This window comes from Falco biarmicus, chromosome 3 (assembly GCF_023638135.1).
Source record: "Falco biarmicus isolate bFalBia1 chromosome 3, bFalBia1.pri, whole genome shotgun sequence".
Taxonomy (NCBI): Eukaryota; Metazoa; Chordata; class Aves; order Falconiformes; family Falconidae; genus Falco; species Falco biarmicus.
In genome coordinates this window covers 13,578,666-13,593,727 of record NC_079290.1, presented here as the reverse complement: position 1 = coordinate 13,593,727, position 15,062 = coordinate 13,578,666, and the positions used below count along the sequence as shown (strand labels likewise).

At 50.1% G+C, this 15,062-nt stretch overlaps 1 protein-coding gene across 5 annotated transcripts in view; it reads right to left on the bottom strand.

Annotated features, from left to right (window-relative positions):
• Nucleotides 1-15,062, bottom strand: part of ARHGAP39 (Rho GTPase activating protein 39) — a 148,165-nt gene that overhangs the window by 32,141 nt on the left and 100,962 nt on the right. For 3 of the 5 annotated variants that reach the window (XM_056331239.1, XM_056331238.1, XM_056331241.1), the window contains exon 3: nt 4,633-4,713. The exons of 1 other annotated variant lie outside the window; for it this stretch is intronic. In XM_056331239.1, coding sequence (XP_056187214.1) covers nt 4,633-4,713 — 81 coding nt within the window. Of the gene's footprint in view, nt 1-4,632; nt 4,714-5,308; nt 5,400-15,062 lie in introns of those variants that run through there. One more of the 5 variants, XM_056331243.1, reaches the window with a different exon arrangement.

Below are 15,062 nucleotides of genomic sequence, written 5' to 3'. Positions count from 1 at the left end.
CACAAAGCCCTGACCACCTGCATGTAGCACATGACATTCACCCTACCAGCAGTACGGAACAAAGAGGGTCACAGGAGCAGATCAGCTGTGTGCTGGGAGAGGAGACAGATTCAGAGAAGCAAGTTGAAGGTCTCTGATGTGAAGACCAGCCTTAGACCCTCCACCCATTGACTGGCCAACACAAGCATGGGACAATGACAGAGACCTGGGATTTGTCCCACAAACAAACAGCCTTCTTGACAAAACCACCGCATGGATTAGCAAAGAGTTCAGCCATCTCAACAGAACATAGGAGGAAAAATGAGGATGTTAAGCAACTGGGCTCCAGGGACCACAAACCAGACGGAATAAAGAGGAAAGGGTTAAGAACAGTTACCGTAATTGCCTGTCTCAATGGGATTTGGTTGCAAGGGCTTTCCTACAAATGCCTTCTAGACAGATGGAGCAAGACGTCATCCTCTTAATGACACCCACTAATCTTCATTATATTAGAAAATCTCCCATAGCAATTGTTGGCCAGGAGCACTGAGACAGCGCTGTCAAGGAAGTGGAAAAAACCCTTGCCTGCTCCTGAGGATGCTGCTGCAGCTTGTGGGGTGACCCAGGCAGCTGAACCTCAGCTGTACTTGGGAATGATGATGCCATGGATGAGGACGGTCTCCCAGCTGAACCCCACAGAACCTCTCCTCCATCAGCCAACCCTCTGCTTCTCCATCTGCCTGTACCCAGCCTTCATGTGAGGACAGCTGTCCCCTCACAAGCCACCTTGCTCCCACACTTTGTCCAAACATCTGTAAGTCCTCCAGCTTCTCCCTTCCCAGCCAAAGGGGAGAAGGTGACGGAAATGAATGACACACACCCAGAATGCAGCAAGCCACAGCCTAGATCTCACCAAGCTTCCTCAGCCACCACAGACCTACAGATGTGTTGTGTAACTCAACCCTCTGTCCCTCTCCCAAGTATGCTGTCTGACCATCTCTTATCTTGGCTATCAAAGGAGACAACATGCCCTTCCAATGGCTTTGAGAAAAATCTGAGGGACTAATGCAAGACTTGGTGAGGAGGAGAGTGTTGGAAAGATCTGAGAAGGCTGTTGGCCTGCAGACCTGATCTCCCACCCAACTGTGAAGTCCCCAGGATGATTTAATGAATGGCATTTGGAAGCATCTCAATTTCAGGGCTTGATTTGGAGGAGCTGGGGCAGCACTGCACTGGTGGAAGCATTTTGAGGGCTCAGCCCACTCCATGATGGCGTCTTTAAAGCTCTGGTTGGGTGCCAGCCCATTTCACAATCACCACCTCAGTGCTGGCATGAGCCCGTGGGAAGAACTGAGATTCCCCCATCCCTTTGCAACCTGGCCAAGGGTGCTGGAGAGCCAGCTTTTCCTGAAAACCTGTTGCTGAGCATCAGAACGAGGTGTCTGGACTGTGGTCCCCCCATCCAGGTCTTGGACACTTCAGGCAGAAGTACCTCAAGGGTCCTCCCATTCCCACGAGGGACCATGCATGCGTCTCTCTGACCCATTCAGAGGTAGATGCCAATGTTGGGCTTCCAGGTGGCCTCCCCTGTGCCTTGTTTGCTGCCTCCAGCCACAGCCTTTCCACCCTATGGGATCTGCCCAGACTTGATCCATCCAAGGAAGGGCTGCCAGCTATGTTTTGGAGAAGCTGAAACCATGATGCCTTTATGCAGGGTGAATTTCAGAATGTCCACACACCCTTCTCCTTAAAATTAACCCCATTAATAAGAAAACATCCCTGCCATCACGAGGTAGGACTGGCAAGCTTTGATTTCAGCTTTTACGAGTGCCAGAGCAGCATGCATGTGGCACTCACACGGTTAAAAAAAGTCTCACCCAGGGCTGTGTCAGCTCAGGCTCCTCTCTCCATCTCGCTTGGCAGCACCCAGACAGAGGGCACTTGAGACTTTTCTTCCAGAAGGAAGTCCACCCTCAACTAATTAAGCAAAGCTGCTAATTAGCTTCCTGGCTGGAAGTGACTGGGGGGAGGGCAGCAAGGGCTGTCTGTGGGTTTTTATAAGCAGTAAAGTTGGGGTTGGGAAGATGGAGGCATCTCCTGTAGCAAAGCACATGCTGATGCAAACAGGTCATGTGTGCTAACCGCAGTGAAATTGAATCTTTTAATTGCTTGGGCAACCACGGGCATCAGCCAGCTGGTGGGTGGGGACCTTGTCCCCAAAACCCGCATTGTCCCTTGTCTCCAACTGCAGCCTGTATCCGGCACTGCCACCCAGCTGGCGGCAGGTCAGAACCCATCAGTGCCGAATCACTAACCCTGTTTGCAGAAAAAACTCAGGATAGAGCGTGGTGTGCCTGTCACTGCTCCATGTCCCCATCACCAGTCCATCTCGCCTGGCTGCAGCTGAATGCAGGCTCAGCTCCCACTGCCAGCTCCAACTGAAGCATGCGTGATGCCTAACAGCAGAGCAGAGGAGGCACCTGCAAACCCCACTTCCAAACCAAACAGCAGATCCAGGCCTGCCAAATCATGCTGTGTTCCACTCTTCCTCACTTGTGCCTGCAGACAGGGAATTGCATCCCCACATGTACGGAAGGGACGCTTTGGAGTAAAGCTGTCCTTGGGCAGGTCTCTCTGAGCTCACCCCATGCTGAAGGAGAGCATTCTGCAGGTGAGAATGAACACCAGACACCATTACTCTATTTGTTTCCTCTCCTAGAAAGCTTGGTTTTCCCCCTCTTGCTTAAATGGCAATTAATTCTGATGCTCCTGGGAGGTCACTGCAGAAGCAGTGAATTACAGGGCAGGCAGGATGGCACACGGCCAGTGCTGTTGGGTGATTTTCCACTCGCACGTGTCTTGAACAGGGATGGAGACTAACTGCTAACCATGCCACTGTGGACCAGCTTGCCAGCCTGTGCCATCACTGAGCAGCAGGGAAGGGAACACAGGCCATCATGCCAGGGAAGCATAGAGCATTGTGCCCTCCCTGTCCCCGCTGCCAGCATGGGAAGCAAAGCAAGAGCTAGAGGTGCTTCAGCTCACCTGCATCTCCAGAAAAACCCAGAAACTGGGGTTATCTGTCAAAGCTCAGAGCAACCAGGCAGATATCAACCCCAAAACCCCCCAAAATCTGACTATAGTCTATAGACCTGCTGTGTTAAAGGCAGGAATTGGGATGAATGTTGTATTACAGAGAAAGGCTTCAGGCCACCACTGATGTGCAGGCCTGTATCAGTAAAAGCATCCAGTGCAGGTGTTTATCCTCCCTGCTCCCACCTGATTTGATCTAGATGATGCCAGCAGGTACCACACAACCCTACCTGTGCAGGCTTGGATGGGATCAGGGCAAGATGGGTCTGTCTGGGTCTTTGGGGAGGTCCCAGAGTTTGAAGACCCTCACCACCATCCCCATCCTGGCTGGTGGTGACCAAGGGGGACATCTCTCAAAAGCTCTGGGGCAGGAGGAGGTGGGTCAGCCAAGATGCCTCCTTTGGCCGCTGACAAAGGGTGGCCAAGGAGCCATCTGGGCTGTATCAATAGCAATTTTTCAGCCCCCACCAACCCATCCCTGCTCACAGCACTTTGGGTTCTGAAGGAAAAAAGCTTGTTTTGCAAGCAGCGATGCAGGTGCTGGCCCAGGCTCCAGGAGCCCAGCAAATGATCGTTCCCTTATCTCTGCTCATCTACTCAGACATAGACACAGACTTATCTATATCAGTTCTGGTGATACTTTGCCCACATCCAAGGCATTAGTCCATATCGGTACTGGTGAGAAGTCACAGTGTTTGTACACCTGAATCACTCGTGCAAACTCTAAGAGGGGCATTTTGAGCTGTAATGAAGACAAGTATGACATCGTATTAATTTCTAGCAACATAAATCCATGAAAGATGGAGGTGGTATTTGGTTTAGCACCTGAAATCCTGATCTGGGCAAGAGAAAGCTCCCCTCTGACTTACAAATGGACTCTGAAAGCAGCTGGACCCACAGGATGCAAGAGATGGCTCATTTCTCTGGAGGCTTTCCCACCTCCAGGGCCCTATGGAGGCAGCGCACTGAATCAGTCAGGCTCACTGTGTTGACAGATTAAACCCATACCCACACAAACCTATTTACAGTTGATGCAAAAATCCTAGGAAAGACCCTAGAAACCAGTTCTAGTGTGGAGAGACGTTCAAGCCATCACCCTGCCATGATGGGACGCACTGGGGTGCATCAGCAGAACCAGGTGAGTCCTGTCCTGACGGTGGAGCCTAATGAAACCCCACAAACCAGGAGCTCACCCTGAGGTGTGACCCCATCACCAGACAGTCCTGGTGCTCCTCCCGTCCTGCTCCGGTTTCTGGTGATGGGTAGGAGTCACTCCAATGAGGACCATGGCATAAAGAGGATGGATGGTCCCTGCTCCAAAGAACCATCAAAATACATCTTAGGGTTCATTTAAGGGCAGTATTAAAGCTAAAAATTGTAACACATGAAGGGAAGGAGATGGGGGGGAGGACCAGGACAGCACAAAGAAAACATTGGTGTTATCTGCTGTGCCATCCCCACAGGTCAGCTGGTAGCACACAGGCTGTCCCACACACCCACCTCGCTGCCAAGGCCACGATGTAGACCCCAACCCCGATACTGGAGGGAAATTTCAGCTACCTGTAGTGGAGGAGTTGACCTTCCGCACTGTAATCCCGATAAATGTCATATTCTTTCTCAAACACTCCAGATGGCGATGAACTGCAATACAGTAATAGTGAACAAGGAGTTACCAACAGTGACTGCAACGCCTGCATGCCCTTATTAAAGTCTCCTTCACTTTAGGATTAATGAAGATGCGGCCATAGACATGGGCTCTGGGTCCCCACCAGTCTGGGCTCTGCCCTCAGGACCTACTCCCACCTTCTTGCATCAAGCTTTGAGTCATTTACCAGTTGTTTAGCAGATGAGGACCAAGCCCTCCATGGCTGTTGTCTCCAGCTTCATTTCAAACCCTGCAGACACCACATTCTCCCTTAAACGACACTTTTTTTGTGAAGAACGGCTGGAGACGTGCCTGGATGGACCCTGAACATTTCATAGCTTTGTCCCACCCATGGTCCTTTCCAAGTGCAGCCCTTCCTCATGCCTTGAGCATCGCTCTTGCTCCTTGCTTGTCTCAGATGGTCAGAGCCAACACGGGCAGAGGCGGTAAGCCCCAGAAAAGGCCTTTTCGGCACATTTTTATCTACCGCCTTGCAGTCAGTTAAATCTGAGCCCACAGAGCCCTCACTCCCATGAGATGGAGAAAGTCATGGCACCAATAGCTACCAACCTATTCCAGGAGACACCTTACCTGAGTGCACTCATTGGAGAAACGTGGAAAAAAGCATCTGGAGGGGCAGGACAGCATTCACTGCTGCTTTTTGGACCACCACCAACTTAAAGCCTCTCCTGTAAGAACAAACCCACTCTTGCTCCACTTTCCTTTTGGTTTCACGCTTGCCCAGCAGCCTAGTAACTACACTGAGACTCTCCAACACCTCCCAATAAGGCATGCAACCAGGTGTTTGTCTTTATCTAAGGACACCCTTTCCAGTATTGTCCAGTATTTGCTCAATGAGCACAGGAAAGGGTTTGGGTTTTTTTTGCCTCAACAGCCCTTCACTGTGGGGTTGTGCAAATAATCAGGCTTGTTCAGAAAACACCAGGCACTGAGCAAATTATTAGACATTTGCTCTGCATTGAAACATGACAACAAACATCTGGAGAAATAACTTCATTTTGAGCAGGAAAGAGTGTTAACACCCCCCTATGCACACATTAAGATGCTCCTGTTAATAGAATTCAGATCACATGTTGGTTTCAGAAGAAGAAAAAAGGAAAAGAAACAAATCTTCCTAATAGGATAGACCTCAAAAATTTTATTCAAGCAAGAGGCTATAAAATTAAGCTTCTGTCAAAGCTAATTTTAATGAGACTTCTGAGCCCTGGAATTATGACTGTGTTGAATTGCTTAATCCCTTTTTCCCTTTGAGTGCACGTGAATGAGTGCTCCTCCTCCTCCACAACTCAGTGTCTTCTCAAGAGAAAGGCATCAGCTCTGATGCCTGGTGCTGTACCCAGATCTGTGGCTCCAGGATCTTCTCCCCAGTGGGCAAAGCCCTGGATGGAAGGGAATTAATGCTCAGGAAGCTTCCTAATGAATAGCCCTGCTGCTGAAAGAGGCCATATCTAATGTTTACTTTAGAGAAAGGCAATGGATGTAAGGGAAAGACCTCAAGGGAAGTCTTCTTCAGGCAAGTTCTTGTGATCAAAGATGAGCAAAGGAAAGACCCTCATGGCAAACAGGTTGCTCTTCTGGCGGTAGCATCCCTGCCCAACCATGGCCTGGAGAACCTTCAAGGACTATGTCATCCAGGCAAATACCTGGTGCTGTTGGAGCTGAAAGAAGACTCCCTTTTTCCCCAGGTTTCCCCAGGAACCAAAGACTTCAGGATCACCGTAGCTTCCCTATACAAAATCTGTCCATTTGCCCTACTTCATGGACCTTTTGTAAAGATCTGCAAGGTAAGAAATGTCCTCCTGGGTCAGAGCAATGGTGTCTCCAGCCCATACTCTGCTTCAAACCATGGCAGCAAGAGATGCTGTTTATGGACAGCTCATGACCCTGGTTGCTGCCTGTGGTCCATGCCCTCATGCCTCACAGCACCCAGTCCCTGTGTTAGGGGTGACAGCAGGGAGCTGTCTTCCAAGGTACCCACTTCAGCGATGTTTATGGACCGGTTGTCTTGAATTTTTTTAACCCCTTCCTGAACGTGCAGCAAGGTCAGCCTCCACAGCTTCCCAGTGCAACAAATTCTATTAGTTTTCTACCCACTGTGCACCTCAGCTCTTCCCCTCCCTTCTAAAAAAAAAATAATAATAAAATTCACCTGGTCATCAGCTGTTCCTTCTGGCCTCATGTTTTTCAAAACATTTGTAAGTAAGGACACCTAGCATGTCTCCTTGTGTCTCAGGGCAAACCTTCCTTGCTAAAGGCAATGGGAATCCGGGAGCAAAGTGGGGATGAAGCCTCCTCTGGGCGCTGGCTCCCAAAATCTCCGTCTCTTCTCATGCTCACCTGACAGAGAGGATTTAAGGAGCACACAGCAGCACCGCAAGCATCTGGCCAGCCAATTACCAGAAAACGAGCTGACCGTAAATTCCCAGTAACGACGTTCGCTGCTCCTCGGCCAACGCACAGCTGCTGGAATTTCAGATGCTTTCCAATCAGTGGGTGCAAAGGCTCTTCCAAATACAGCAAAGGCTGTTGAAGCGACCACAGAGTTATGCAGTTTTTAATATTCTGGCCCATGCCAGCTGGATGCATGCGGTGAGGGATGTGTGAGCTCATAGGTGAATGGAGGTTATTCACATCTGGCTTCAAAACTTGGATGAAATATCTAAGGAGGGATGTTCTGCTCCCAGTTTGTTATTTTGTGCAGCACACAGTACAGTACAACTCTTGTCCTACATGCCCAGGAGCACGAACAGCCCATGAGGCTGGTGGGGCAGAACAGCTTAACATGGTTTGCTCTCAAATACATATGCTAACTTGACATATATGAACACCTCATCATCTTAAAGAAAGTTTCCTTAGGCTGCCACCTCCTCTTCTTGAGATAAATTGATTAAACCCTCCAGTCTTGCTGACATACAATCCATGCATGGCCCAAAAATGCCAGGCAAAGCAGTAAGATTGAGATCAACTGGAGAGCTTCAAATCCATTCCACCAGTTGATCCAGATCAGGAGTAAAATCGCTGCGGGCACACTGTGGGTGGCATTGCTCCTCATTCAAGTACTGATGAGTCAGACTTGGCTCCCTTACTGTCACAATCAACTCTTACCAGTGAAGCTGCAAATGAGATTGATGGCAAGGATTGCATCCATCTGCAACACTAACAGCTGCGAGCTTCAAGGTCAGGATGAACACAGCAATGTTAACATCTGGGACGTCCTCTCTGCTCTTCTGTACCTTACAGGAGATGAAAACTCACACCTCTGCTGCCACTGCTAAGGTCCCACTTGTTATTTTCGGGGTGATTTTTTCAAGTTCTGAACAAAAAGGATGCCATGAAGTCACAGTACATAGACTTCCAAGACTAAAAAAAAGATGTGGCTAGCTGACCTATGACCCTAGAACTGGAGGTCTGGCTTCTTTTGGAAGGAAGTATCATGCCACAAGCAGGAGACAATCAGGGAACTGGTGACAGTCTTCCACCAGGTAACCTGTTCTGGAGGACAAAGGTGCTGAGGGATGCTAAAGTTGAGAGATACCAAATTATGATGATATGTTTCATCTTTGATAATCCACAGACATTTTGCAGACCTACTTTTGGTTCTGAGTCTCAAGGTTACTGATGTTTGAGATGCAGAGGCTTGCTCCGTCTCTACTGGGAGCCATGGTTGGATGGACCAGGTGTCTCCACACCTCCTGTGTTGAACAGAGCAGGTGGGTAGGGTCCCTTCAACTTCAAGGGGAGATTTTGGGGGTTGGAAGGCATTTAAAAGAAGCTTTCCAAAACAAAAAGACATCTCTAAGGTATTACAGTATGGCAGGTGGGTCACATGGTGCCCAGATAAGACCCTGCCTGGAAACATGGAAGCTCAGTGTGATGGTGGTCAGGGAGCTGCTGCAGGCTACGCTGCATTAACTGTGGAAGTGTGGCATCGACTGAGCACGACGTGTGTTTCATCAGAAGCACAGAGACAACAGGCTGTGACACTGCATGTCATTTTATGTTTCCTGAAGGTGCCTCTCCCTGAAGCTGTGATGTCTCAAGGGAGTCAAGGGTCAAAGATGCCACCACCCTGCCTGGGGCCAGGTAAGGGAGGTGACTACTTCTGCAGTGAGGGTCTGTGTCCCCAGGAAGCAGAAGAGGGCCAGACCAAGGAGCAGCTCCCCATCCTGGCTGGACTCAACACGTTGAGCCTCAGCTTGTAGAACCAAGATTTAATCCTTGGTCTTGCCAATAAATAAAACTGGTCTCTTGCTTGTTCATTTTCCTGCTGAAACCTGGAGCCTGTTGTAGAGAAGGACCTCTGCAAGAAGCTGAGGGTGCTCCTGGAGCAGGTTGGAGTGCTGCAACATCCGCCCAGCCTACAAAACCAACAGTAGCTCAAGACCTGTCTTGCTTCCCTGCTAGGCCAGGGGCTGGTTACCTGGGGACAGCCGGCTCAGATTTGGCAAAAATCTTAACTACAGGCAGCAAATCCCTCTGGGGAAGCAAGTGCTTCTGTCAAAACTCAGCAAAAATACCTCTTCTGCTGCAGGACCGTGGAAACTTGTCAAACCACACAGACTCTCAGCAATCAGACTTAGACCCACAAAAGCAAAGATCTACGTGGTTTCAGAAAGGAGCAGTCAAGGGGGCTAAAAACTTGCAGACCTTTGAGTTTGCAGATCTCAAAGCCTGCACCCCTTCAAGTAGCACCACCAGGATGATGCTTCTGCAGACAAAGGCCCTCCTGGTGACCTAGACTCATATGTGCCACCAGCTATGGCATGAAAGCCCCACATGCATGATACAGCACATGAAGAATGGCACAGATCGCTCCCCAGACCTGGCTTGGGGCTTGCTTTAGTCCCATCACATCACCATTTCAGTCTAATCCTGGGCAATCCTAACTGGTGTGGAGGCTGGAAAAGCCCTGCTTAAAGATACAAACCCTGCGTCCCTGGTTCAGAGGCACAGCACGCTGTGTGGGGTGCAAGCAGGCTGATGGTCTCGGGAGACAAAAAGACCACTGGCCTTTCCAGTGTAACTATGGACCTTCGATCATCCCACCGACTTCAGCAAGACCAACAGCAAATGCCACCCTATAACTGATGCTCATGCATGCCGTGCTGCATTCAAGCGCCACTCAGATTTGTGCCGGGCTGCAAAGTCCCACCAGCAAAACCCTTTTGCTGCTTTGTTCTCAGAACAGCGGGGTGACTGCACAGAAGAGCACAAGTCAGGTCTTCCACCATCTCCATTTAGCTAACAGGCACGAAAAGCAGCAGCGCTAAGTCACTGGTTAGAGACAGGTATTGCAGAAATCACCTTAATCATAGAATCATCGGATGGTTTGGGTGGGAAGGGACCTTTGAAGGTCATCTAGTCCAAACCCTCTCCAACAAGCAGGGACATCTTCAACTAGATCAGGTTGCTTGGAGCCCCGCCCAACCTGACCTTGAATATTTCTAGGGATGGGGCATCGACCACCTCTCTGGGCAACCTCGTCCAGCATTTCACCACTCTCATCCTAACAAATTTCTTCCTTTTAATCCAATGACTCTGTTAGCCTGATCTTTGCCAAGCACAATTCATAAGGCGTTGGCTTAAAAACCTCGAAAAAATAGCTTACTGGGGGGGCAGGCAAAGGGTAGGGGACAAATGCTCCATTACACTGCTGCCCATGGGGAAGCTGGGTTAGCAGGAATCTAACAATGCTGCTACTTAAATATTAAATAGCTGGCAAGCCTGCCCCTGGCTCTCCAGCAAGCTCCACGCCTGCTGCTTCCAGCAGGTATTCATTTATGCTGAAATCTCAATGAGTGACTTTTAATGAACCCCTGAAATTCAGCTTGTCTTGGAGAAGCAAGTGCAGCCGGCTCGGCCACCCCCAGGTTTGTGCAACCACCACCCCATCCTGCCGCAGATCCCTGTGGAGATCTCCTGCTTGGCTCCCACCACGCTGCCTCCAGGCATCAGCATCGGCTCCAGCCCGAATCTTTTGCTCTCTCTGCATCTCAACGGGTGTTCGGCGGGATGGACTCGCTCAGCTGTCAACTCTGTCTGCATAGAAACCTTGGCGGAGACAGTCCAGACATGCCAGAGGATGCCAGGCTAGTGTGGATGGGGATAATTACTGCTGATGGGAAATGAAACCCATTTGATTCAAGACGAAGGCAAGTTACGAAATGGAAGTTAGGAGGGGGGAAGGGGGGATTGCTGCTTTCCCCAGCTGTGTTCACCCCCGCTCACAAGCCCACACAGTGCTGGGCACAGTGGATGTGTCACACTGGTGAGATGTGGAAGCCTCAGCCCATCCTGTCTGCATGGAAAACAAATTGATCCCTTGTTCATCTGCCCTATCCATGGAAAAAACCTGGGGAGAAAGGGTGAAGGAAAGAGACTTGCAAGTATCTGGGGGCCTAGCAGTGGAAAATCATCTCTGCCCAAATACTCAGTGACCCTGGCTGCAAGGGGGCTGGAACATCCGTGAAAGCTCTTCTGGATCATCCCACTTACACCTCAGTACACCACAGGAACACCTTTAAACAGCTTGTCATGTCTAAATGTGGGCTGAGATCAGCATTAACGCCCAACGGCTTGACACTCACCACTTTGGTCTTTCAGCAGTGGAAAAGTGACCCTAAACATCCATCTCGCTACAAGAAAAGCGACCACCATTCCATTCCCATAGCATGCACCCAAGGCGTATTTGAGTATATTCCACCACAGCTGGGGCAAAACAGGACCCAAGAGTCTGCCCCATCACTGGAAACATTCAAGGTCAGGTTGGATGGGGCTCTGAGCAACTGATCTAGTTGAAGATGTCCCCGCTCCTTGTAGGGGAGTTGAAGTAGATGGTCTTTAAATGTCCTTTCCAACTGAAAGTTTTTGATGGTTTGGTGAAAAAGCACACTTTTCTGAGGTTACAATACCTTTCCTCTGTTGAGGGGTCCTCCTGACGCCTTAACAGCCTGCCTCCATCTCTGCTGCATGCCAGCATCTCCAGCACTCCCCGTGGCAGTGGGGACAGACAGACAAAAGTGATCATTTTCCTGGGGAGAAAAAGCACCTTCCAAATCTTGATGTTAAGCCCAACCTGGGAAACAAGGCTCTGTAAGGCTGGATGTGAACTGGGCGCAGCTCGGCACAGGTTGGTGTTGCCTGCTGAGCCATAGCCGGTCCTTCAAAGCCCCCTACTCACTGCAGCATCCAAGCAGGAGGAAGGATGGTAGGAAACCAAGCAATGGCTCTGCCTGGAATACACCTCCAGGTACATGATGGGATGAGAAGGGATCGTTGGAAATAGTGCAAGGGAAGATAAATGCCACATTTGCACAGGCGGCACAAAACACATATGCTTTGAAAAAGACTCAGGGACATCAGCCCCACAACTGCTGTGAATCACCATCCCCAGCAGGACTGACACAGGGTTTTTATGGGCAAAGCTGACACCTACTTATCATTTTGTCGGCTCACTGGGCTCTGAGGGGGGCTCAGCATCAGACCGGTGTTGGGAGCTTACTGGGGGCTGGTTTTGGCAAGATCTCTGTAGCAATAGCTCCATCAGCTGTGGCTGCAAACAGCTCTCAGTTGATTTTTGCCTGGCACAGGCTTGTTGCCAAAACCACCTGTCCTGGTAGTCTGCCAAAATAACCAGAGTGATAGAGGAGCATCCGAAAAGGGGCATGTGGAAATTGATCCTGGCACCTGGAACAGAGGGAATAAGCCCAAAACAATCGCTGCCCAATGGTTTCAGCTTCTTTGATCCTTGATGGGACTAAGTGGGTGTTTGGAGATGGTGCAGGAGGGAGGAGGGATGCTTCAGGGGGGTCAGGGGTCCCCGAGCTGCAATCTGCCAATGTAGACCCCTTCCCTCCCTCCTGCTGCTCTGCTGATGTCCCAAGTGCAGTCCTGCTGATGCTGCAAGTCAGAATCGTCTCCTAGCAGAGCATCATACCTGCTTGCCATGAACCAGGCAGCTGGAAACCACTGAGCATCCCTGGAGGGTCTCTGCTCGCTCCCAGAGCAGAGGCTGCATACACCACTGCACTGTGTGAAAATGCTGCTGCTGCTGCCAGCAGGCTCAGCTGGAGGTTGTTTTTTTTTCTTGTCATATTCTCCTCCCAGGAGACCTGAGGTATGCCAGGAGCTCCCTGGGTGCAGGCAGAATCAGACCAAAGTGCAGGATTACCTGCACGCCCACATCTAGCCCAGGAAGGTTCTCCGAGCATCCCAGCCTTTGCTACTTTAAAAATGATAAGCGCAAGCTCCTGAAATGTTATGCCTTGAATAAACCCTGGGTGTGGGAGCACACTCCTTACCAGGAGGTAAACTGGAAGGTTAAGGACTTTTCTTCTATTTTTGCCCTGATGCCAGCAGTGCCCTGCCCAAGATGGGTGCAGTGGTATCCTCCACCCTGGGGGGTTGAGGATGTGCAGAAGACATTACGGGCACTGGTTTTAGCAGCCCCAAAGCCCAGGTCAGGCAGCAGTCCCACACTTCTGTCTTCACAGCAGGCTTACTCTGATGATTTCAGCTGCAATCAGGTTTGCATCGACAAGACTAAAGCCCTCCAGAGCAATTCTGTCAGGCTTCAAGGAGTCGATGCACCTCTGTCTGTACTCCTTCCAGCCTAACTTTCTTTGCAGAAGGATAACTGGCATTGCTACAGCCTGGCTGCATCAAGGAGGCCTCTGCAGATAAGCAAATGATATTGCCTGCCTCCACATTGCACACATGGGGTGCAAACAGATTTTTTGCACAGAAAAAGCCCCTACAAATGCCTGTGCTTGCCCTGGCTTATCAGAAAATAAGGCTCTGAACTGATTTTGGGAAAAGGACAAATGTTTCTCCAAGCCCATGTCTTGTCTTCAGAGCTATTGTGCCTGTTCTGGCTGCCACAGCACTCACCAGCCTGTGGTTTCCCAAGAAGATGGTCTCCTCCCTGGTTTAGAACACCTCCATGCATGGGAACAGCCTCCTCTGCAGTGGCAGGGCATGGCAAAGACATACAGCAGTATCCCTGGGGAAAGTCTGGTGGGAACATAGGGGCTGCCTTCTAACAACTCAACTGGAGTCAGGTCACTACCAAAGCAGGACCATCAAAACCAACAGGCAAAGGCTGAACTCCCTGCAGCCTTGTGTGATGGACAACAGCTTCTTCCACTGACATCAGTAAGGTCTACACCCCCTTATGTCCCACTCCTCCAGATCCCAGGTTTCATGGATACAGAGGGTTTTCAGCTCTGCATGGCTCTCTGGGACTGTGGGTCACAGCACCACACCAATGTGCATCAAGTCCCAAACCCAGACGCTGAGCTGCTGCCACAACAGCAGCACCAGACCTGGACCACACATGTCCCAGCTGTGAACAGATTCTCAGCTATTTTTTATAGCCAACATCCACCGAGCAATACACAGCTGTGTAAAACAGATGAAGGGATGCCTGGATGGCCATCATAGGGTAGAGCACAGCTGACAAACCAAGGCGAGCGCCTATGAAGACACAGGCTGAAGATGCAAGAGATGAGAAGAAAGACTGCAATGGCAACCTTGGAGCAAAGTCTCCTCCCTCCACTGCTTCCAACAGCAACGACAAGGAAGTGAGAGTGCACAAAAAGCAAGACTTTGTTGGGCCACCACCATGGGTAGGTACTCAATCCCCAAAACTACATACCCAGTGGGATGTGTGATGTTCAAGCCACCACCAAGACGCTCAGTACCTGTACCAGCCATTCTCATTCAGAGGTCCACCTTCATGCTCACACCACTGATCTTTCTAAGAAAGTAACTTGGAGAACTAGACGCTTGGAAGGCTGCTGCCTTGGCCAGAAAAGAAACTGAAGGTGGTCCTTGCTGCAGATTTTAGCACCTGGATTTACATGGGATGCCAGCAGCAAGGAAGCGAACTGGTGGTAATGAAGATGCTGCATGGCCTGGTGAAGCCATAGATAGCTTGACAGCTGTGGGACAACCTACATAAAAAAAAACAACATTCACATAAGTGGTTGTACTGACAGCCCCTCTCATGTTGGGTGCAAAGATGAAGCAAAGAGGTCCTCCTCCTTCACTGATTTAGTTAACGTAGCACCACAGGCCTATTATTCTGCTTTACAGAAGCCCAAACCAATGATTGGTGTCGGTTTGAGTGAAAACTGAAGCAAGGCAATCAAAGAAAAACTTGCTTTCACAGGTGGGTTTCCTATGGTGTTCCCACCAGACTTCACTAAGGTGGGTTGAGTGCTTCAACCAACCTCAGCCAAAGGCTGCTGTCCTCCCCAGAAAAGGATGGAGCAGCAGAAAAAGCACAGTAATTCCTCAGCAGCCCCTGACTGCTTGCACAGCT